This window comes from Schistocerca americana, chromosome 4, assembly GCF_021461395.2.
Source record: "Schistocerca americana isolate TAMUIC-IGC-003095 chromosome 4, iqSchAmer2.1, whole genome shotgun sequence".
Lineage (NCBI taxonomy): Eukaryota > Metazoa > Arthropoda > Insecta > Orthoptera > Acrididae > Schistocerca > Schistocerca americana.
In genome coordinates, this window is record NC_060122.1 from 648,215,563 (window position 1) to 648,240,801 (window position 25,239).

The window sequence follows — 25,239 nt, forward strand, 5'->3', positions numbered from 1 at the left end:
GAACGAGACGCACGTCTTCGCTACATTTCTCACGTACTCAGCGGTCGCGCCCTCCATATGGGAGCACACAAAATCCAGCTGGTACATCAATGGCCAGTGTGGGGGCAAAGATAACTCGAATTGTCCCATAAAAGTTTTTGGATGCAAGCTATTACCTTCGTCCTTGTAGTGATGGAACTTTCGGACTGATACAAAATGCTTGTAGTCAAACCGGTCATCATTCCAGTTATCATTTCGCCCGTTCTCACGATTCGTATGAACTTCTGGACGTGGTCTAATTCGTTCCGACACGCTATTGTCATCTCTCCCCCTCTGTGTTTTCGACAGTTGTTCGGTACATCTAATCAGCTGACAGCAATTGTGCTCGCTGGACTGCTGCGCGCTGTCCGTGTTTACCTCGGTCATTGCCTCAGAGCTGTGAATGAAGACGTGGCTCCAGCTGCTTATAGTGTCAACTTTGTCACACCGTGAAGCGGTTATCTGTGTTCCGGCAAGTGACGATTCAGTAGACGCAGTAATTACACCCTTCTCCTTTCCTAATGTCTCTGCAATGAGACGTTTTACCTCGTCCTCTAAATTTCTTTTTGATGTCGCCACCTCCTCTTTCAACATCTCGTTAGGCCCTATGTCCGGTTGCTCTTGTTGCTTTTCTTCGACACGTTTTATCCGGCTTTGTAGCCTTGATAACATGACCCTTCCCACTTTTGCCGTGCTTTGCGTTGAGTCCCGAGTTTCTCTCGCCATTTTCCTTGCACCTTTCGCAATTACTTTGGCTTCAATTGCCGTTCGTTTGATGATGGCAATCTCTTTCTCTATTTTGACGCCGAGATTCTTCACCTCCTCTTTTACTTGCTCTTTCAACTCCGAAATCGCCTTTTTAATTTCGGCATTAACGTTGGTGCTCTGCTCTTTCAACTCAGAATTCGTCTTTTTAATTTCGGCATTAAGGTTGGCGCTCTGCTCTAAGTTCACCGTTTGCATCTGTTGCAACAGGTCCGTAATGTTTTTGGGAGTAGCCGCATTTTGATCCTCGTCCTTTTGTGGTTGAAAATGTGACTCTACTCCTCTGTTCTGAGGAACCCTTCGATATCTAGACAAGTACCGTCTCCCCGCCCCCGTCGGATCACTTTTGAATTAATCGTTTGATAATGTTCGGACACCGTTTTGTTCCAACACACTCTGGCTTCTTAGGCTGGATCTTCCATACTTATGGATTAATCCTGTGCTCCCTGCGTCCCCCGAATCCTCAGTATCACTGCCTGAATCCACGTCCTCGCTATTCGGCGGACTAAACCAATCGAGAGACGCAGTTTCAAGAAGTTGCAACTCGCGTTCGTCACGCTCATCGGTAGAGCTTTCCCTACTATCACCCATGTTCTCCCGAGTAATAGTCTGCTTATATTCTGCCGTTGTGTTGGCTTTTCCCCTCGTTATCATTTGCACTTTTATGTTACACGAAAACTCAAAACCCAAGTACCCCTTACACTCAATAATTAGACAACGCAAAACATATATCAGGACACAAATTGATACACTGGGTGTGGGCAGTGACCCGATAAATAGTTCATGAAGCATTCCCCAAAAGGGCTAGTACCAATGATTGTGTTCTGTGTGCTCAGCTTCGGCTGATTACAGCACTGCACATCATAAGTACTCCAACAACTCACAAATAAAATGCAGAGGAACCTATAAATGTCATATGAAAAAGACAATGTAACTTATTGTAACTAGTGCTACCCGTTTTTCAATTAAAAATGGTTAAGCAATGGATCACGTGGAAAAATTTCCTTTTTCAGGACTACTTCCTAGCAAATCCCGAAGTATCATATCCTGGCGTGGGTCAGCCATATGTAACACTCCACCCGTCACTTATCTGGTTTTGGTGTGTGTTCACCACAGGTAATTGACTAACAGATCAACAGAGAGTGCAAAACTGCCGCAATGTCGGATAACGCAAAGAAAGTAATAAGGCCCTATGACTCCTGATTGAAATGCAGTGGTAGTGTTGACATTAATTGATTCAGAATTGATCCCTTTTAATTAAAACAGGTGCACATTGAGGTTATATTCAGCTATTGAACACCAGATGCAAATGTTGAACATAAAGTTAATTAAGAAAGTGACTTGGGATTTCAACTACTTGATTGAAAACAGATGCGGGCGATTAGCACAGATTTATTTTAACTCACGACCTTCCATCATCACATTACATGACTCTCCTAACAGGCAATGGTAATAAATTGCGTTTGAGTAGAGTAAAGCGCGATAAATCAAAAGTAATTCCTATCGACTGACCCAGGCATAATGCGAAGTACGAGAAGAATGCTACAACACACGGCCCATGAAACCCTTGTGGAAACTTTACGGGCATGATCCAATAAATTAATCAGTGGCCAGAGCGGGCGCAATATCACTGAATACAGAGTGGCGGAGCGGTGTCGTTGTGCAGACGTCGGCCGACCTCGTGGTGCTGCAAGGCTGCGCTTGTCTATTCACTCCTAGCTATCTTGCTCAGTACATAGCTGAATGAAAACTTTCTATCTGCAAGCTCAATCGCTCCATTTGCCAAGTCCTAAACTGCAGAGATGCTCACTCTTTCTCAGGCAAGCTGAGTAAAGAACGCCACGTCCGCACTCTAGGCAAGCTGGGAACGGAAGACCACCACGGGGACTTCTCCCAGTCCGCTCTTCGCCTCGGTTTCCTCTCCAGCAAAATCACTTACGCCAATTGCAGCGCAAGTCACGTTAATTATGCGTCGCTTCCCAGCACTGACCAATGCCTGCTCTGGGAAGTGAACAAATTCCTACAAAATTTCCCTTCCTCTCAACTTCTGCTATTTAGCTCCTGCCAGGCCACCCATCAAGGTTAGCGTCTGCACAAACACCAATTTTTCTGGAATTCCGACTCCCAGGAGAGTACTTCAAATTCCTTGGTCCTACGTTCCCATCGGAGGCTGGCGTATTTCATTCTGTCGCCCTTCACCTGATTTACTTCAGACTCTGCGGACCGTAAATTCAGCGTGAAGTTGCTATAGTCACGAACATGCATATTTTGACCTCTGTCTAAATAAGTTCCCTAGGTTCTTGACTGGATAGTTAACTTCAATGCATTGTTGCATGTTAACAGTTTCTAAGTGTGACAAAGTGTACTAGTAACATGAAATGAAAAATTTTATGGCAAAGACTAAGTTAAATTTAAGATTATCTCTCAATTAACGATTTTACATGTGAAATGTGGTGCAATCCTTTACTTTTCCTTAGTACACAGAATTTCAACTTGAACACAATTATCATGTGGTATACGTCGGTAAAGAATACTGGAATTTTTCTCAAGATCAGTTTGTGTTTTCTCAGTGCCAGCCGGCGCAAGTGGCTGCCTGTTGTGCGACTCATTGTCTATTATCTCTTTGTTGTCACACGTTGTCACTGGTATTTGGAGATCTAACTTCTACAAATTCACTTTGTTGGGAGCCCATTGCCCTGTTTGAATCACACCAATTTTGGTTAAATTCTGGTCTGTCGTCATGATTATGTCATCTGTCACCATGTCGGTAGTTTCTGAAGTTTCTTTCCTGTCGGTCATGTGGTGGAGAATTTCTACCGGAATTGTAACTACGCGGTGGACTGTTGTGTCTGAAGTTATTCTGTCTCCCTTGATAATAATTATTTTGGCTCCCATGTAGTCTGCTTCTCTAATTGTCTCTGTCTCAGTCATTACTGCGGAGAGGTGATCTTTCCCTGTAATTATTATTACTCTGCCAGCGGTTGTCATACAGGTGGTGTCTGTTTTGCTCACGATTTGCATTGTAAGAATAGCCTTGTCCAGTTACTATGTCTGTCGTCACGGAATTGTGATGCATGTGACCTGTAATAGTTGTTTTCTTGGTTTCACGTCCTGCGATTGTCAGTGTCAATTTCCAATTCTTGTAAGAGTCCCTGAAGAGCTTCAATGTCCTACCAAAATAATATTTCTCAAATGTTCAGGCAATTTGATTAAGCAAATGCGTATGAGTTCTGAGGGGCTGTATGGGTTTGACAGGTACTGATTCTTGTGCAACATGTCTTGATAATATTTGACAAGACTAGAAAATACAGATTGTTCAAAGTGTGTCATCATAATGATGGTATGTTTTACTTGATCTTTAGTAGCTTGAGACCAATATGCTGAGAGGAAGGCATGATGAAATTCTCCTTCACTGTGACAGTCGCGAATGATCAAATGCATTCTTACAGCAGGTCCATTTTCCAAATAGCCACACATAAATTCCAATCTGTGCTCTAATGACCAGTTGGGAGGAAAACAATGAGAGAATTGATGAAGCCAGGCTTGTGGATGAACGTTGTTGCCGGAATTCTTAAATGTTCTGAATGTACGTGTAGTAATGAACAGCTTATAATCAAAATCATTGTGTGGGCAAGTCGTATATTGGTCATTGTTACGTCATGTCGGCGGTTCCATCTCAAATTTCTTACATAATTTCCATAATGCTATGTGTTATTTATTTGTGGCTTTTCTGTATTTCTAGGTCCCTCTTCCCGTGTTGGAGCGCGAATCTCCTCTGAAATATGTGATCCTTGTATTACCTGTGTCAACAGATCTTGTACCTTCCGCATTTCTCTTTTGTACTGTGTACTAATTTGATTCTGATTTTGTTTAAATTTCTTAATTTGTTCATACTCTTCTGTGTCAGTGAAGGCTACCAGTCTTGTGTCATTCAGATCATCATCTACCTTTGTAGGTAAGTTAGTGAACTGATCCGAAAGTTCGGCTACTTTCTCCGATAATGAGCTGAATTCCTCCGTGTGTTTTTCTGAATCAGGTTTTAGAGTGTCTACTGTGACCTTTAAGTTTTTCTGAGTTTTTGCAAGTTGTGTAACCGAATCGGTAGATGCAACTGAGTCAGTTTTAGCCCGCAGGGTGTCGTGATTTTCACGAACAGTAATTTGCAGTTCTTTTATAGCTGCGTCGTGATTCTGTAATGCATTTTCATGCCGTGAAAAAATAGGTTGAAAATGCTCACAAATTTGTGTTTTTACGCCATTACAGACTTTTTGACATTTTTATTCGATTTTAAGTAACTCAGCAATTAAACCTTCACGCGTTTGTTCAAGTGTGGTGTCTAACTTTTGAAGATTTTGCTCCATTGTGCCTAACGTTTGAAGATTTTGTTCCACTGTGTCCAACTTTCGAAGATTTTGTTCCATTGTGTCTAACTTTTGAAATCTTTGTTCCGTTTGTTCTGATTTTGTTTCATTTGTTACATTAATTGCAGTAACAATGTATTAGTATCTGAATCCTGGGTAATGATGCAAGACCTGAATCTCCAATTTTTGCAAGATTTTGTTCTGTCATTTCGCGTTCCTGAGGCGAGCTATTGCCGACCGATCAATCGACAATACTACCCTGTTCACTAGCTGTTTCACTGTTTACACCATTATTTAGTGCCTGGTCCATTTCCCTATGCACAATTACCAAATTACTATTCTGAATATTTGTTAATTCATTACACGTTGGCGCTAACACACTACTCTCGTCTTCACCGTCATTTATCAGTTTACTTTGGAGCCTAGTATTACGTTTTCCACACGCGATAGTTGTCACAGTATTTCACACGATAATACAGAAAAGCACAATTCGAAGAGCAAAAATAAGAAAACACATTAAAATAGCACTGAAAATAATAACTAATTAATTGCAAGCGCGGTTGCGAAATACTTGGTGCAACACTATCTGTACGCCACAACTGTTTTACTGTACAACAATGAAAATCTAAAACTACAAAGGAAATTCTCTGTACAGTTACGCGCTAGCAATAACAATAACCAAACTAATTAATCAAACTACAAGAAAAAAATCAGAACGTACCAGTGAGGTATCCTCGGCTAAGGGACGACATATGAAACATCCCCTTAGAAAATTAAAAATGACTGTGTTGGTAAACTTCTACGTTGTTTGATACAGTAACAGCTGAATAAAACTGAACGTACTCAGACAGTTTCCTCTTTGCTTATTCTGATCATCACTAAACTGACACACAATATTTTAGCGCAATGCAATATGACTTTCAATAATCCCTATAAAAGAATGGCCCTGACTAACAATAACCTATACCTTTCATGAATCACTTACCTCACAAAAATCTTCGTTACGCGAACTACTGCAATACAGCGAGCGCCAATACTGCCAGCTAAATAAAAGATTCTAATTACCGAAGGCATTACCTACTGATAGGCATAGTTAGCAAATGAAAGATTTTGATAGAGAACAAACAATGTATTTACCTTAATAGTGTTCAAAAGTCATATATCAGTTCGTGACATCCAGTTTTAGAAATTTCCTTTTTCTGACGGAGACACGTCCAGATCGTCCACTGATAGTAACCTCTCAAAACTCTGGCATCTCTCTCCCCACATCCACCACTGCTGGCGGCTCACCTCCAACTGCCCAACACTACACTTGCGAGTATTCCACTAATGAGTCCAACCAGCCAGACTGCACACAGCACAGTCGGCGATTGTCGTACAGGGCACTACGTGGCGTTACCAACATAAAAACCTAAACAGCATATTTACAATTTCTCTGGCTACCTTGAGTGTTTAAGAGTTATGTGCTTATTTCTAAGTATGTACCTTGATACGGGCATTATGTAGTGAATGCATGATTTGAAATTGATGGCCTTCCCCTACCAAACTGCACTGTGAGGATTGTAAAAAGGAACAAATAAAAATGATTACTCAGTGTGTTATTTCTATTCAAAAATATGTGCATTTATCACAGGTTACGAAGTTGATTGGATTATGGTATTCTGTTTGGAAATCAAACACCTTACCCAATAAGCAACAGCGACTATAATTTTTTATTAGCTCTTAATTTACATCTGAATCCTGACTGCTGTTGTTGCTCTTGGATAGGACAATGTATATCGATGTTAAATTTTTCTTCTTGACATGCGCTTTTCTTGACATTGCCATTCTTCAATCATATACTCTCTACTTTGTCCACCGCCAATTAGTTTGCTGCCCAAATAGCAAAACTCATCTAATACATTAAGTGCCTTGTTTCCTAATCTGACTCCCTTAGGAACACACCTGATTATCCTTGTTTCGCTTTTGTTGATGTTCGCCTTATATAGTCCTTTCAAGACATTTTTTCATTCCATTCAACTGATCTTCCAAGTACTTTGGTGTCTGACGGAAATACAATGCATCGGCAAACCTCAAAACTTTTATTTCTGCTCCCTGAACTTTAACTGCTACTCCTGATTTTTCTCTGGTTTCCCTTAATGCTTGCTCAACATACCGATTGAATAACATTGGGGACAGGCTACAACTCTATCTCATTCCGCTCTCAATCATTACTTCTTTTCATGCCCCTCGATTCATGCAACTACTGTCTGGTTTCTGTACATGTTGTAAATTGCCTTTCACTCCCTGTATTGTACCCCTGTATTCCAGTCAGCATTGTAAAAAGCTTCTATAAGTCTACAAATGCTATAAAGTTACGTTTCCCTTTTCTTAACCTATCTTCTAAAATAATTCGCAGGGTCAAGTATTGCCTCTTGTGTTCCTCCATTTCTCGAGAATCCGCACTGAAATTCCCCAAAGCCGGCTTCTATGAATTTTTTCCCTCTTCTGTAAAGAATTCGTGTCAGTATTTGGCAACCGTGACTTATTACACTGATATGAGGATTGACTGAAAAGTAATGCCTCAACCTTCGTAACTCTTCAGCTGTTGGCAGCATTGGTATGCGGCAGGTACCGGCTTGTTCCACAGCCTCTTCTCTACAGCCCCACTCGGTGGGATGCCTTAGTATTGAACGGTTGTGTTGTTACAGTGTAAAGTATAGATCCTGCGCAGACGGTCGGTCAATGCGATTTAAGCAGCGTGCAGTCATTCAATTCTTGACAGCAAAAGGTGTCACCCCAAAGGAGAGTCATCAGAGAATGAAAGCAGTTTATGCAGTTTGTGTTGATGTGAGTACCGTGCGTAATCATTCTCGTAACGCGAGAGGAGTTCCTGGCAAATTTTAAGTCTGTGCGCTTTCATTTCAGGAGTCAGCATCCGGGGCACCCATCTTCCGAGAGCCCAGCAAAGCAATAATGTAACCCAGATGTACTTGTGAAGTGCCGATTGTGCTTGCAATTTCTCTCTGAGTGATACGACGATCGTTCTAAATCAATCTGTCAACATTTTGCTTGTGAAACTCGGTGGTTGCTGTCACAAAACGTCCAACTCTTTGTTTGTCACGAGGACGTCCAACTCTTTGTTTGTCACGCAGGTCAGATGTTCCTGCCTCAACATATTTAAACTTAATGCCCAACGACGCACAGTACTCACATCAACACAATCACCATAAACTGCTTTCATTCTATGATGAATCTCCTTTGGGCTGACACTTTCTGCTGTCAAGAATTCAATGACTGCACGTTGCTTAAATCGCCTTGACCGACCGTCTGCGTAGGGTTCTAAAAATGGTTCTGAGCTCTATGGGACTTAACTTCTAAGATCATCACTCCCCTAGAACTTAGAACTACTTAAACCTAACTAACCTAAGGATATCACACACATCCATGCCCGAGGCAAGATTCGAACCTGCGACCGTAGCGGTAGCGCGGTTCCAGACTGTTGTGCCTAGAGCCGCTCGGCCACCCCGGCTGGCTGCGTAGGGTTCTATACCTTACACTGTAACAACACAACCGTTCAATGCTAAGGCTTCCTGTGAACTGGAGCTGTAGAGAAGAGGCTATGGAACAAGCCAGTACCTGCCGCATGACAATGCTGCCAACTGTTGAAATGTTACTTAGGTGGAGGCATTACTTTTCAAACGTCGTAGTTCGGTAATTTTCACACCTGTTAGAGCTCCTTTGTCGACTTAAATCTTTCAGTATTCTGTCAGATTCCTCTCGCAGTATCATACCTTCCATCTCATCTTCATCTACGTCCTATTCCATTTCTCTAACACTGCCCTAAAGTACATCTACCTTGTACAGATCCTCTACTAGTATATACTCATTCCACCTTTCAGCTTTCCCTCCTTTGCTTCCGACTGGTTTTCCATCTAAGCTCTTGATATTCGTACAGCTGCTTCTCATTTCTCGAAAGACCTCTGTAATTTTCATTTAGGCGGTATCTATCTTTCACGTAATGAAATATGCTTCTAAATCCTTACATTTTTTCATAGACATTGCTGTTTAGCCTTTTGCACTTCCTGCATACCTTATTTTTTAGACATTTGTACTCCTTTTCGTCTGATTCACATGCTGCAACAAGATTTAAATCAAGTATCTCTTGCGTTAATCAAGGATTTTTACTAGGCCTCTCTTTTTAGCTATTTGATCCTATGATCCTCTAGTGCATCACTATTTCATCCTTCAAAGTTACCCATTCGTCTTCTACTGTGTTCCTTTCACCTGTTCTTGACAATCGTTGCGTAATGCTGCCTCTGAAACGCTCAACCTCTGGTTCCCCCAGTCTATATTGACGTACTATTTTTCCTTCTCTTTCTTTTTCACTATCGAATTCCAGTCCCTCAGCACTACTATATTTTCGTCTCTCTTAGCTATCTGAATAACGTCTTTTATCTCATCAAACATTTCTTCAATCTCTTCAACATCTGCTTAGCTAGCTGACATGTAAATTTGTACTACTGTGGTGGGTGTGAGCTTCGCGTCTATTGCGGCTACAATGATTCGTTCGCTATGCTATCATAGTGGCTTGGCTGCGTTCCTATTTTCTTTTTCATTATTAAACCTTCTCTTGCATTACCCATACTTGATTTTGTATTTATAATTCTGTATTCATCTGACCAGAAGTCCTGTACCTCCTGCCACTGAACTTCACTAGTTGCCTCTATATATAACTGTAACTTATCCATTTTAAATTTCGTAACCTATCTGCCCGATTAAGGGACCGAACATTCCACGCTCCTATCCGTAGAACTCTGGACTTGTTTCCCTTGATGATGACATCCATCTGAGTAGTCCCTGTCCGGAGATTCGAGCTGGAGATTATTATACCTTAGGAATATTTTACCCAAGAGGATGTCATCATCATTTAGCCGTACTGTAGAACTGTATGCCCTCAGGAAAAATTATGGCTGTATTTTCCTCTTGCTTTCAGCCACTCACAGTACAAGCACAGCAAGGCCGTTTTGGTTATGTTACAAGGTCTGTTCATTCAGTCAAACAGATTTTGGCCCCTGCAGCTACTGAAAAGGCTGCTGCCCATCTTCAGGAACCACCCAGTTGTCTTGCCTCTCAACAGATACCCATCCATTATGGTTGCAGGTTGCACCTACGGTACGGCTGTCTGTAGCGCTAGCGCACGCAAGCATCCCTACCAACGGCGAGGCCCATGGTTCTTAGGAGTAGGGAGGAGGAAGGGATTTGGGGAGGGGGAAGAGAATATAAACATAGTATTTCACGTATATGCATGCAATTTCACATACCAAAAGGACTGACATACTATTTGACATTCTTTTTTTTTTTGTAGTGATTAGGATGCCCTTGCCAAAACTACAAGTTTCGTTATTTTTGTCTTTATGACGAGGATCTTCCAATAAAAGATATAAGTATGATTAAACCGATATCTAGCCTTTGAATGTCACTGTGAAACAGCTCAGGGCTTGTTTCTTTTGCAGCAGCAGTTGTCGGTGTCGTTTCTGCCACAAAAGGCTGTTTTATTGCAATAATGCAGCAGCCATGAGGTTTACTGTACTTTGTTTCATCCGAGTATATTAATGCGTGAAAGCCGTGTATTGCTTGTGATTTCGAAGAATACTGGCAGTAATGAAGCAGTCAACATGGACCTTTAACATCAACTTGTTAACTGCAGCATAGTTTATGTTAAATTTATGTTAATAAACTACTCACTCTATTTAATAACAAAAACTTACCTGAATGTTACTGTTAGTTTTCTTCTGCTCTGACAGTATCAAACATCTTTATTTTTATTAGTTTTAATATTCTACAACAGTGAGGCAAAAGATTCTACAGACATACTGTAATCCTCAAGATCGTAGTGTAACGACACACACTTTCGTTGCTTTGGACGACTCGTAATACGTAACTGGATGACTCCACAATTTTCATAGACGAGTTACGTCTTCTACGACCATGAATAACATAAAATGCTACTGCAGCTCCTCTTGCAAAGTGTGTCGTAGGCTAGTTGCGACATATCTTCAAAAGACGACTGATTTTTGTCAAGCTACTTTTAGACTGGCCATATTTTACGGAAATATTTGGCTGCAATAGCGTTTTCGACAACTTAGTTCTACGTTGTTGTTGTTGTGGTCTTCAGTCCTGAGACTGGTTTGATGCAGCTCTCCATGCTACTCTATCCTGTGCAAGCTTTTTCATCTCCCAGTACCTATTGCAACCTACATCCTTCTGAATCTGCTTAGTGTATTCATCTCTTGGTCTCCCTCTACGATTTTTACCCTCCACGCTGCCCTCCAATACTAAATTGGTGATCGCTTGATGCCTCAGAACATGTCCTACCAACCGATCCCTTCTGCTGGTCAAGTTGTGCCACAAACTTCTCTTCTCCCCAATCCTATTCAATACTTCCTCATTAGTTATGTGATCTACCCATCTAATCTTCAGCATTCTTCTGTAGCACCACATTTCGAAAGCTTCTATTCTCTTCTTGTCCAAACTATTTATCGTCCATGTTTCACTTCCATACATGGCTACACTCCATACAAATACTTTCAGAAATGACTTCCGGACACTTAAATCAATACTGGATGTTAACAAATTTCTCTTCTTCAGAAACGCTTTCCTTGCCATTGCCAGCCTACATTTTATATCCTCTCTACTTCGACCATCATCAGTTATTTTGCTCCCCAAATAGCAAAACTCCTTTACTACTTTAAGTGCCTCATTTCCTAATCTAATTCCCTCAGCATCACCCGACTTAATTAGACTACATTCCATTATCCTTGTTTTGCTTTTGTTGATGTTCATCTTATATCCTCCTTTCAAGACACTGTCCATTCCATTCAACTGCTCTTCCAAGTCCTTTGCTGTCTCTGACAGAATTACAATGTCATCGGCGAACCTCAAAGTTTTTATTTCTTCTCCATGAATTTTAATACCTACCCCGAATTTTTCTTTTGTTTCCTTTACTGCTTGCTCAATATACAGATTGAACAACATCGGGGAGAGGCTACAACCCTGTCTTACTCCCTTCCCAACCACTGCTTCCCTTTCATGTCCCTCGACTCTTATAACTGCCATCTGGTTTCTGTACAAATTGTAAATAGCCTTTCGCTCCCTGTATTTTACCCCTGCCACCTTCAGAATTTGAAAGAGAGTATTCCAGTCAACATTGTCAAAAGCTTTCTCTAAGTCTACAAATGCTAGAAACGTAGGTTTGCCTTTTCTTAATCTTTCTTCTAAGATAAGTCGTAAGGTCAGTATTGCCTCACGTGTTCCAGTGTTTCTACGGAATCCAAACTGATCTTCCCCGAGGTTGGCTTCTACTAGTTTTTCCATTCGTCTGTAAAGAATTCGTGTTAGTATTTTGCAGCTGTGGCTTATTAAACTGATTGTTCGGTAATTTTCACATCTGTCAACACCTGCTTTCTTTGGGATTGGAATTATTATATTCTTCTTGAAGTCTGAGGGTATTTCGCCTGTTTCATACATCTTGCTCACCAGATGGTAGAGTTTTGTCAGGACTGGCTCTCCCACGGCCGTCAGTAGTTCCAATGGAATATTGTCTACTCCGGGGGCCTTGTTTCGACTCAGGTCTTTCAGTGCTCTGTCAAACTCTTCACGCAGTATCGTATCTCCCATTTCATCTTCATCTACATCCTCTTCCATTTCCATAATATTGTCCTCAAGTACATCGCCCCTGTATAGACCCTCTATATACTCCTTCCACCTTTCTGCTTTCCCTTCTTTGCTTAGAACTGGGTTTCCATCTGAGCTCTTGATATTCATACAAGTCGTTCTCTTATCTCCAAAGGTCTCTTTAATTTTCCTGTAGGCGGTATCTATCTTACCCCTAGTGAGATAGGCCTCTACATCCTTACATTTGTCCTCTAGCCATCCCTGTTTAGCCATTTTGCACTTCCTGTCGATCTCGTTTTTGAGACGTTTGTATTCCTTTTTGCCTGTTTCACTTACCGCATTTTTATATTTTCTCCTTTCATCAATTAAATTCAATATTTCTTCTGTTACCCAAGGATTTCTACTAGCCCTCGTCTTTTTACCTACTTGATCCTCTGCTGCCTTCACTACTTCATCCCTCAAAGCTACCCATTCTTCTTCTACTGTATTTATTTCCCCTATTCCTGTCAATTGCTCCCTTATGCTCTCCCTGAATCTCTGTACAACCTCTGGTTCTTTCAGTTTATCCAGGTCCCATCTCCTTAAATTCCCACCTTTTTGCAGTTTCTTCAGTTTTAATCTACAGGTCATAACCAATAGATTGTGGTCAGAGTCCACATCTGCCCCTGGAAATGTCTTACAATTTAAAACCTGGTTCCTAAATCTCTGTCTTACCATTATATAATCTATCTGATACCTTTTAGTATCTCCAGGGTTCTTCCATGTATACAACCTTCTTTCATGATTCTTAAACCAAGTGTTAGTTATGATTATGTTGTGCTCTGTGCAAAATTCTACCAGGCGGCTTCCTCTTTCATTTCTGTCCCCCAATCCATATTCACCTACTATGTTTCCTTCTCTCCCTTTTCCTACACTCGAATTCCAGTCACCCATGACTATTAAATTTTCGTCTCCCTTCAAAATCTGAATAATTTCTTTTATTTCATCATACATTTCTTCAATTTCTTCGTCATCTGCAGAGCTAGTTGGCATATAAACTTGTACTACTGTAGTAGGTGTGGGCTTCGTATCTATCTTGGCCACAATAATGCGTTCACTATGCTGTTTGTAGTAGCTTACCCGCATTCCTATTTTCCTATTCATTATTAAACCTACTCCTGCATTACCCCTATTTGATTTTGTGTTTATAACCCTGTAGTCACCTGACCAGAAGTCTTGTTCCTCCTGCCACCGAACTTCACTAATTCCCACTATATCTAACTTCAACCTATCCATTTCCCTTTTTAAATTTTCTAACCTACCTGCCCGATTAAGGGATCTGACATTCCACGCTCCGATCCGTAGAACGCCAGTTTTCTTTCTCCTGATAACGACATCCTCTTGAGTAGTCCCCGCCCGGAGATCCGAATGGGGGACTATTTTACCTCCGGAATATTTTACCCAAGAGGACGCCATCATCATGTAATCATACAGTAAAGCTGCATGCCCTCGGGAAAAATTACGGCTGTAGTTTCCCCTTGCTTTCAGCCGTTCGCAGTACCAGCACAGCAAGGCCGTTTTGGTTATTGTTACAAGGCCAGATCAGTCAATCATCCAGACTGTTGCCCTTGCAACTACTGAAAAGGCTGCTGCCCCTCTTCAGGAACCACACGTTTGTCTGGCCTCTCAACAGATACCCCTCCGTTGTGGTTGCACCTACGGTACGGCTATCTGTATCGCTGAGGCACGCAAGCCTCCCCACCATCGGCAAGGTCCATGGTTCATGGGGGGGGACTTAGTTCTACTGCGACAGCAATAGACGGCAATTTTGCTATATGGATGGGCAATGCTCCAGGTAGTTGTCGATGTACTGTCGAGGGATTGCAAAGCTGTACAGCAGGGGTGGAGAATGTTTCGTACTGCAGGACAAAATTTTTCACTCTGTAAGTCCATCTTTATACGAGAAGGTTGCGGGGCCTCGGCTGTTCGATATAAAATGTCAAATGAAAACATCTTCAGCCGTCTAAATTTCCTGTTTTATTTTATTTGTGCAACTAGTTTCAGCGTCCGTGAAATCTTCTCGGGTGATCAGCCGAGTAAAGGCGTCGTCTTCTCGCAACGTTTCGAAGGGTTTCGTACCCATCATCTTCAAGCGAAGTGTCGAGATGCTGTGTTGCGCGGTCCTACAAAGGCTCCTGGACCATCTTTACATGGAGCACTTTGAAGACATAGCCCTGGACACCGCCCCATTGAAACCTAAGGCCTTTTACAGATATGTGGATGACACTTTTGTCGTGTGGGCACATGGCAGAGAGAACCTGCAAGACTTCCTGCGACATCTCAACAGCATACACAGCAACATACAATTCACCATGGAGGTGGAAGAAAACGGAAGCTTGCCCTTCCTTGACATTCTAATCAAGAGGCACCCTGATGGCACCTTGGGTCACGCTGTGTATAGGAAGAAGACACATACGGATTTATACCTTCATGCACAGAGTTGCCACCACCCAGCACAACGCAACTCAGTGCTTAACACACTTGTGCACAGGGCCAAGTCTATCTGTGATGATGACAGCCTACCTGCAGAGTTACAACACCTAAGGAAGACCTTCCGCAGCAACGGTTATAATGAGACGCAAATCTCGCGCGCCCTACACAAGAGCAGGAAGGTAGACACACCAGAAGAAGAAGATGAGACCAGATGCCTGGCATTTCTACCATACGCGGGACCGCCAACAGCCAAGATTGCCCGCATTCTGGAGAAACACAACATCAAGACAATTTTTCATGCCCCAAGTAAAACTAAGGACATACTTGGCTCAGTCAAAGACCACCTAGGACTGCAGACTCCGGGCGTATACAGTATTGAATGTGAATGTGGTACGAAATACATCTGACAAACGCAGCGCTGCATCACGCAGAGGCGCTCGGAACACATTAGAAATGTACGCCTTGGTCAGACAGAAAAATCGGCGGTAGCGGAACATAGCCTTAACGAAGGACACACCTTCCTCTTTGAGGGTACGAAGAAGCTGTGTGACGCTAAAGGATTTTGGGATTCAGTTTTCAAAGAGGCTGTAGAAATTCGGTTGAACAGCAACCTGATCAATCGAGACACTGGTTTCCAACTTAGTACAGCTTGGAATCCCTCAATAACTAAAATTAGAAGAGAACGCTCCGGCACGAAGACGGTAGCGGCCACAGACGTATTAGGAACCGGCAGGGACTCGACGCCCGGCCTGCCTGCACTCATCTTATACTTTCCCCTCTTTGGGGAAGTGTGAGGGGGAGTTTATAGCCTTTTGGCTTTTACTCCCCTGTGTACATGCGTGTGTGATTTTTCTATATATTTTTGGTGTCTGTGATATGTGATGAATTGTTGTGTGTGTATCTGGGACTTGCCTGAGGTAGGCGAGATGATTGGTGATATATGGGAAGGAACTGGATTAGGGATTGGGTATTGGGATTTTTCTCTTCGACTTAATCGTCGAAGATCGTCATAGGGCGCTTGTGTTTATCGCGGGACATGTCATACCGACCAAGGGAGTGGATGAGTGCATTTCCGGATCTGGAAGTACCTTCATAGAAGGCCCTTGCCAGATCCTGGAAACGCTCTCTCAGGAGTGGGATATCGGCTGCGGCGTGCAGGTCGTCTGTGGGGAATCCGAGAGGTAGATGCAGTGCCCTTCTGAGGGCGCGGTTTTGCAGCCTCTGGAGTTTGTCCAGGTGCTCCTTCGCCGCGTATCCCCAGACAGGGCACGCATACTCCATTACTGGCCGGATCAGGGCCTGATAAACGTTTACTGCTACTGGGCAGGGAAGGGAGCTGTTTGTGTTCAGGATAGGGTATAGGATGGACATTCTGGCGCAGACCTTCCTGTGGACCTCGTCTATGTGGGGTTTCCACGTAAGACGAGAGTCCAAGGTTACGCCAAGGTACTCCGCGCCGCGAACCCTCCACCACTGGCGCGGCGGCCGATTCCGCAGGTACCTGATTGGTCGGCGCCCGGAATCAGTCACTGGTCCAGGAGCCTTTATAGGACCGCGCAACACAGCATCTCGACACTTCGCTTGAAGATGATGGGTACGAAACCCTTCGAAACGTTGCGAGAAGACGACGCCTTTACTCGGCTGATCACCCGAGAAGATTTCACGAATGGAATACGCCGAGAAAGTCTCAAATCACATTTAGTTTCAGCGTTACTTTAAGCCTTTTCAGACTCCTGTGTAAAGCCAACAATGATAACAGAATGAAATGTACAACAAAAGGAGCGGTGTAAGTATTATATGCAGTGGTAAATGTAGTAATAAATAACAGTACCAAACTGTACAGGGAGTAACATCAAAGTTAAAAGTTAAGGAATAATCACAGTGCTCACTACATTACATTTGTTCGCACTGTGGGGTTAATGTTGTGAGTTCTTTCCTCCTCTTGGTGTTACATGACGGGTGTTCGTTTTCACGCGTCTAAACTTTTATTAGATGATGGGGGTATGTTGTTCAGATTGCTTTTTGACGTGTTGTCTGCATATTTTGCGTAAATATATATCTGGTTCTGTAGCACGCCTGTGGTTTGTCACGTTATAACTTTTGTCTTTGTAAGCATCTTAATATCACCCTCATCATAATACTGTATTTATTACATGACAAGTGAAGTTGTTCTTTGTTGTAGGTCCATCTTATTGGTTGTTCTTCTGGTCGTAGAACATACTTTCCCTTGTCTTACTATGCATAAAGTCTACATGTTATATAAAGGTTCTGACTGAAATGAAGCCCCCCTAATATACTGTGTACATATTGCAGTAGCCTTCTTTAGGCTTAATTTTATAGTTTCTAGTTTGGTATTTCATCTAGCCATAAATCTGCCTACCAGTAGGCTTCTCACGTTCATGATAATGTTAGTTATGATTTCTTCCTTGTATTTCAATACATTCAGCTCAGTGGGAATCCGTTACGTTGTACCACATTACGTTCACAGTTTCATTCATCTAAATTCTTTTCTTAAATATGTGGTACCTTATGACTTTGTGACTAAGAGATCACATTAACGTAACTTTATATTCTTTTTTATTATTTATTATTAGTACACAGAATGTGGAGGTACAGATAGTTACCGAGGGATTGGCCTCCAGTAAGCGGACTTGTGTTTTACTAATATATGACAACATATAACCATATATTTCACCTTCAGATTGCGCACATCAGTATATGACTGCTACTGTTGTGCTCCAGGTGTTTCACGGGCTTTAACATCAGCATTACATCGTCGTTATCTATGCATACCATGCAGTATTGACCTCAGATTAGTAGTTTATTTTTACGATTATTTGCCATATGTATTTTGTTCCCTAGTTTATATTAATACGCTGTGCAAGTGTTCTTTCATTTCAGTCGCCAGCCGGTGTGACCGAGCGGTTCTAGGCGCTTCAGTCTGGAATCGTGAGACCGCTACGGTCGAAGGTTCGAATCCTGCCTCGGGCATGGGTGTAAGTGATGAACTTAGGTTAGCTAGGTTTAAGTAGTTCTAAGTTATAGGGGACTGATGACCTCAGAAGTTAAGTCCCATAGTGCTCAGAGCCATCTGAACCATCATTTCATACCTTAATTTATTTTTAACTTAAATATGATGTCAGTCCCTGTACAGTTTGGTATTGATATAAGTTACTTCACATTAGCATTGTGTATAATACTTACACCGCCCTTTTTATTGAGTATTACACACTGTTATAATTGTTGTCTTTACGCAGGGGCCTGAAGATGGCCTAATGTAATGCCGAAACTGGTTACACAAATAAAAGAAAACTGGAAATTTAGACATCTGAAAGTGTTTCGATTTGACATTTTAAATCTCCCTCTGTCCTTTTCTATAAATGCTTCCCTCTCGCTCTCACCTTTGTTTCCTACTTCTCTCACAGACAGCGCAGCATTTACGTGTCTAAGCGGTTCTGTTCGAAAGTTTGCCCATACATACAGTGTTATGTTTGGTAGTTTTATTGCCGCAGGCTCGTTGTGCATAGCAGTGGAGAAGTGGGTTAACTAAAAAACGGCAATTTTTGCAAATGTGATTCACCTACGACCAGAGCTATAGGACATCGAAAGTAATGTCTACAACGATCGCAGTGCGAAAAAGGATAGTTGGGAAGTTCTTGCCGATGAGTTCGGTACCATGTTTGAAGAAGCACACAGAAAATTTTCGATTTCGAACGTATGCCAAATGTGATACAAAAAAGCTCGTTCGAAGAATGAAAGCACAGGCGGTTCTTCATACACGTAAGTTCCATTGATGCCATGAGTTTCGTACTATCTCGAGACATACCTGAAGCAGGATTTTATAGTATATATAGTGTCTGTGCTGATGGATAAAAAAATTAAAATTTTATTATTATTTCAAACTATCATTAATGAAATCTTAAAAAATTGTTTTATTATTTCAAACTACCCTTAATGAAGTCTTTCAATCCTTCTACGAAAACATTGTCATACTTTATCTGGTACAATGAATCTTATTGAAGAACAGAGCACTTTGGAAAGATACACCAAACTTCTAAACGAATCACCAGCTGCTAAAAGTCGAAATGTGTTACAAATCGTGTTGTAACTGGTACACAGTTTGTATTGGTTTTAGCAGTTGTCGGATCAGTTTCTTGGACGAGATATTCAACATCATTTTTCAACTTTCTTGTAAAATTCTGAAACTCTATCTAGCATCAATCCGCGTGTTAAATTTCCTGGATCTGTATCGTTCCGCCTTCTAAAACTACCACAAAGCCTGATTTCGTTTGTTCTTCTTTATGATTTTTGTGGTTTAAAAGCAGGAGAGCTGCACTCACACTAGCTCGCGTTCGTTCGTTATGTTACAATAGAGTGGTCCTGTGTGGACATATTTGGCCCAAAAATGTATTGCCACAAACGACGTTGGGCAACTTGTCGTACATGTGACTACAATTCGTATTGCTGCGGTGTTGACCGATAACATTGTCAGGACAAACTGTCGGCAGTAAGCAATTTTTATGGCCCATGTAAACGTATGTTCACAAGTGTCACAAGGCCGTATATCTTGCTATACGGCATAAACGGTCAAGTCCTAGAGGACTGGGGAAACCCACTGAACATCATTTGTGGTTAAGCACCTCCTCCAAAAATTTATTAACCAACAACAAATTCTTTTCCAAAACGGTAACGAGCAACCGTTTATTTGAAAAGAGAAAAATATGTTAAAGGTCAGCTTTAAGAAAAATTATTACACTTCAAATGCCAGATATTAAACGATTTACCCATGCTTCACAATTTTAAAAGTATTATAAAAGATCAGACATATTAAATATTAATGAATTAGAAGTCACCGGCCTGACGTCAGAAAGGGGCACAAGCCTGCTGGCGGCACAACAGCCTCTGACGTAGACCCCAGCCTTGGTGACGTCAAAGCAACCGAGAGTAACTCCACCGCTAAACATGTACAGCAAACACTCTCTTAAACAGTGAAAGGGTAAAAAAAATATATAAAGCTGTTGTCCCAGCCACACTTGAGCAGGTAGTTTACTTTACATGTAAAACAAGATTTGAGTATCATATAAAACATTCCACCTATCCCGCTAAAGAGTAAGGAGAGAGATATACTATGCTACTGGCTACAAGAACCATTCTCACTGCCACTGATTATAGTGGATCCCCATTTTTAAGTTCAACACAGTGGCATGTTGAGCTCTAAACTTAAAATTGATCTCAGGCCACACGGTCTTAAAATCAAAAAGACAAGATACAACATTTTAAACTTTTATTTAAAATCGGGCGATAAAAAAGCTGTGAACAGATTAAGTCAATTTCCGTAGGGGAGAAAATTGAGCACATGCCAGTGGGTCCTTCAAATACTCACCAATTAAATGTAAAATGCTGGAACGCAGCACGCAGAAGTGAAAAATCAAGCGGAAGGCAAGCGCCAAGCTGCTTCAAACAAACTGCAGAAAACCGAGGCAAGTTTCTGGGGAACGATGAAGGCACTCTTAACTACTAGGGCAGCCCGGGGTGCGATCCGTAGTGTGGGGCGACGTGTAAACTATCTTCGCCGTTTATAAGAGGCTGAAAACTATTCCTGTGGTCAGCCAGAAAGCGATGGAGAACATACTGATCATAATCTAAGTGATTTATCGCACTGACTTCTAATCATCATAAGTTAATTGCTCACCTTAAAGGTGGAAAATAATGTCGCAACTTGCCTCGTGGTTTTGTCAATATTACGGGTAGCACACAAACAGTTACTTCCGTGAAATCTAAGCGATGTAGGACGGTGTACAGCCGGTGTGCGGAGATTTGCCACGATTTTACCTGCTCCGAAGTGTTGGGTCCTTTGTCCCCCCCCTCCACAACCTCATCGCTGTCCTGCAGTAAAGGTACTTACTGAGCCTTTCCGCTGGTTTACTGAACATAGGACCAGAATCTCTTTCGATTTTCCGCCACATTTCTAGAGAGACTTTCTTTGTGGAAACTATGAAATGCACCTCGCATTGAAATCCGCACCAAATTTAGAGCCTCAGTAAAACTTCGCCAATCTTGGTGATTTTGCATTCGTCAAACTTATACGTGCCTTTTTCGGTGCTCCTGCAATAGCTTTCTGTCGTGTTTTGTGTACCATGGGGGATCAGTTCCGTCTCTTATTAATTTATTTGGTAGGAATCTCTCGAGTGCTGTTGATACTACTTCTTTGAACTTAAGCCACATATGGTCGTCACTTACATAGTTTGGAAGGATTGGAGACTGTCTCTTAGAAAGACCCCAACCGAATTTTTAGCTGCTTTTATAAGTAGATATATTTCGTGTTTAGTTTTGGTGAGTTTCTTTGATACGGAATTGAGCCTCGCTCGACTGTGTGTTCACTAATCCCTGTAACCGTCGTGATGCTCAGGATTATTTGTGGCTAAGAGGTCAAGTGTGTTTTCGTAACCATTTACAATTTGAATGGCCTCGTGAACTAATTGTTCAAAATAATTTAAAAAAAAGCATTTAGAACCGTTACGGATGTTTTATATCTACAATAGGGGCTGAAAATGTGTTTTTGTCAACGGAAGGTAGATTGAAGTCACTGCCAACTACAATTGTATGAGTAGCGTACCTGTTTGTGATGAGACTCAAGTTTTCTTTGAACTGTTCAGCAACTGTTTCATCTGAGACCGGGGGTCGGTAAAATGAGCCAGTTATTAATTTATTCCGGTTATCGAATATAACTTCTGCCCATACTAAGTCACAGGAACTATCTGCTTCAGTGTCGCTTGTGAGCTGGAACACACATTACATTATTTTTCCTTAAGTTGTACTTTTTGTTTCTGTTGTAGTGCAGATCATTAGAATTACGGCTTTTCCCTCCAAAACCTAGGATGCTTTCTCTGTGACCCTGTAAATACCAGAGCTAAACAATGTAGAACAACGTACGTTACAAGCATAGCATTTTGTATTACTTTATTTCCTTATTTCTAACATTTTAAATTTGTACGTCGTCTTTAGATGACGTATCAATCATAGATGTTTTTATCTCTATTTAGTGAACGTATTTTCAGTCATGTTTTGAACATTGTCCCGCTACACTTTATTAAATATGTTTCCCCGCAAAGGATATCGGATTTTAGAGAGTAAATTGATATGGAGTGTGCCGTTCTTCTATTCTAACATTCACATTCACATTTCTTCTTTCCTTATTGCCTTTTGTGCATGCAGTTGTAGTAATTAAAGTAGGCACAAATGCAGTGATCAAAAAGAAATGATTAGCGTACATTCGCATTCTCTTTACATCGTCCCTTTCTTGTTGCTCCCCTGCCGATGGGCTGTTTCTATCGCAATCAGCAAGCGTGAAAGGAAGCTACCGTACAGACAGAGGGATCTATATTTATACTTGGCAGAACTAATTACATGCTAACATAATTGTCGGAATTGCTTTCGTTTCCCAAAAGTTATAAATATTTCGATTTCGGATAAGAAGTTCTGTATTTCGCTAAGATGTCGAAGAAGAAAGTCCCTTACGTACTGGTTGTATCGAGTAAGATGTGGAGACGGCGGTTTGAAAGTGGACAGAAGTACGAAGAAGGGCGCCCCTTATCTGAGGGATCGCTACTCAAGCTACCTGGCGAAGGGGCAAGTGTGGCTAATGTCCGGTGTTGGTACAGTCCTCGCGCTTTCAACTCCTACTTTTACCGAAAACCCCTTTGTTACTGTCAGGCTGTGACGTCATCCGAGGCTCGGCACAAACAGGCGTTGAGTGACGCGGGCAGACTGATACCTCGGTGCGAAGTGTCTCTTCTCACTGCCCTTCTGGAAGTATTTATGTACGGACACAATGGACCGCCGAACTGAACATCTGCTATCAACAGCTTTAGGAACAGGTAGTAGCATCTAAATGGCCAGTTTTAGTCCCTCCACTCATTTCAAATTAAGAAAAAAAAGGAAGCAAACAAACAACAACACAAAATAAATTTGAATGCGCAAGGCATTTGGTAGTGGTTACGGTGCTATTGTTTGCTGCCGTTGCAGTGGTAGTTCAGACCCGACCTCTAGCGGTATCTTACGCAACCATTATTCAAAACACTCTCCACCAAAAATTACAACGATAAGGTGTCCGCATAATACCAGTCACTGTTTATTTATCTCCACTTATTCAGCTTTTATTTCGGCACGACTTCATCCACCGCGGTGCCGTGGTTACAGTAGTTTCAAGTCCGGCGTCTTTTAGCGATTATTTCAATGGTGAATATTACCGAAGGAAGAAAGTTGCCTAGTGTGGCATTAGCCTACACGGAGCCTGTCTCTTGCGAAGGGCAGGTCCGGCGCGGCCCGGTGGGTGTCCGCTGCGCTTGTGTTGGTGGCCCTGGAGGCGCGGACAAAGGTTGCCCAGCCGCCTGGATCAATCGCCCGTGCCGCCCTTCTTCACAGCCGCGCCGCCTCCACGTGCGAACTGCGAATGCTGTGCCGCACAGCCAGCGCTTGCGGCCTTTGTAGGCGGATAGCTACGGTCACCGCAATGATTTTCAAAACTTACCACTATGCAACTGTGTTAACAGAATGCCCGAATTGGCCTTCAGAAACAAACTAAACTAAACTTCGTCCGAACAGCTCTAGAAGGTCCAACGGTATCGACCGACCGACGTGTCATCCTCAGCGCACAGGCGCCAATGGATGTGGACATGGAGGGGCTTGTGGTCAGTACAACGCTCTCCCGGCCGTTGTCAATTTTCGTGACCGGAGCCGCTACGTCTCGATCAAGTAGCTCCTCAGTTTGCCTCACAAGGGCTGAGTGCACCCCGCTTGCCATCAGCTCTCCACAGACCGGACGGTCACCCTTCCGAGTGCTAGCCAAGCCCGACGGCACTTAACTTCGATGAGGTGACGGTAACCGGTGTTACCACTGCGGCAAAGCCGTTGTCCATTAAGAAATAAGAGTAAGTTAATAACAAACAATCACTTTTTTAATTACAGAATCTGACAATTCTACACACACACACACACACACACACACACACACATATATATATATATATATATATATATATATATATACTTACTTATCGCGAATGGACCCAGAAGGATCACGCAAAGCTTTCTGACGTCGTTTCTTCCATACTTCTTTCATTCGTTCTCCATGTTTTCTTTTTCTTTCTTCTGTCCATTTTGTTCCTGGTCTCTTTAGTGCTTCCTTCTCCGACAATACAATCCACTTTTCCACCTTATTTCTAAAAGTTTGTCTATCTTTGACATCTTTAAGTTCAATATTTGGTTTTTGTAAATCTAATTTTACTTGGCTAATCCATGGTGTTGTTGATTTGACTTTTTCTATGTAAGTGAGAATTCTGTTGGTGAGTCGTGTGGGGGGAAGTCTAGTGACATGTCCATAAAATTTTAATCTTCGCCTTCTTATGTCTGCTGCCAGGTTTGATATAGTTTCTGTGGTTCTTCTTGATTGTATCCGGTATCCTTCTTCTGTTAATTTTGGACCTAAAATTTTTCTCATAATTTTGCGTTCTTCTTTTAGTATTTTTTCTAAATCACATTTTGTGTGGAGTGTGAGCGTTTCACTAGCATATAGTGCTGCTGGCTTAATTACTGCGCAGTAGTGTCTGATTTTTGTGTTCGAGGAGACGCATTTTTTATTATATATATATATATATATATATATATATATATATATATATATAGTAAACTCTTGTTCTTATTATTTTCTCAGAACGTCTTCATGTTTTGGCTGATGGTCTGTGTCTGTTCATTTGACAACATCCTCCTCGGTTGTGGTTGTTCTTGTTGGATCGGAAATTTTGCAGTACCGATCTGTAGCCTTGTATATTCTCTGTCCTGTTCTGTACCTAAAAAATGGAACACAGCTAACGTAATTTCTATATTTAGTATATTTAGGAAAGGCAATAGGAAAGACAAAGGGGTCCGCAGCTCGTGGACGTGCGGTAGCGTTCTCGCTTCCCGCGCC

General features: G+C 41.9%; 1 protein-coding gene across 1 annotated transcript in view; it reads left to right on the forward strand.

The window, feature by feature from the left end:
- The window catches only part of LOC124613674, a 45,826-nt gene extending 22,064 nt beyond the window's left edge, over positions 1-23,762 (forward strand). Inside the window, exon 2 of the mRNA XM_047142391.1 lies at positions 23,581-23,762. Within this exon, the coding sequence (XP_046998347.1) occupies positions 23,581-23,762 (182 nt within the window). The remainder of the gene's footprint in view (positions 1-23,580) is intronic.
- Positions 23,763-25,239: the final 1,477 nt, after the last annotated feature.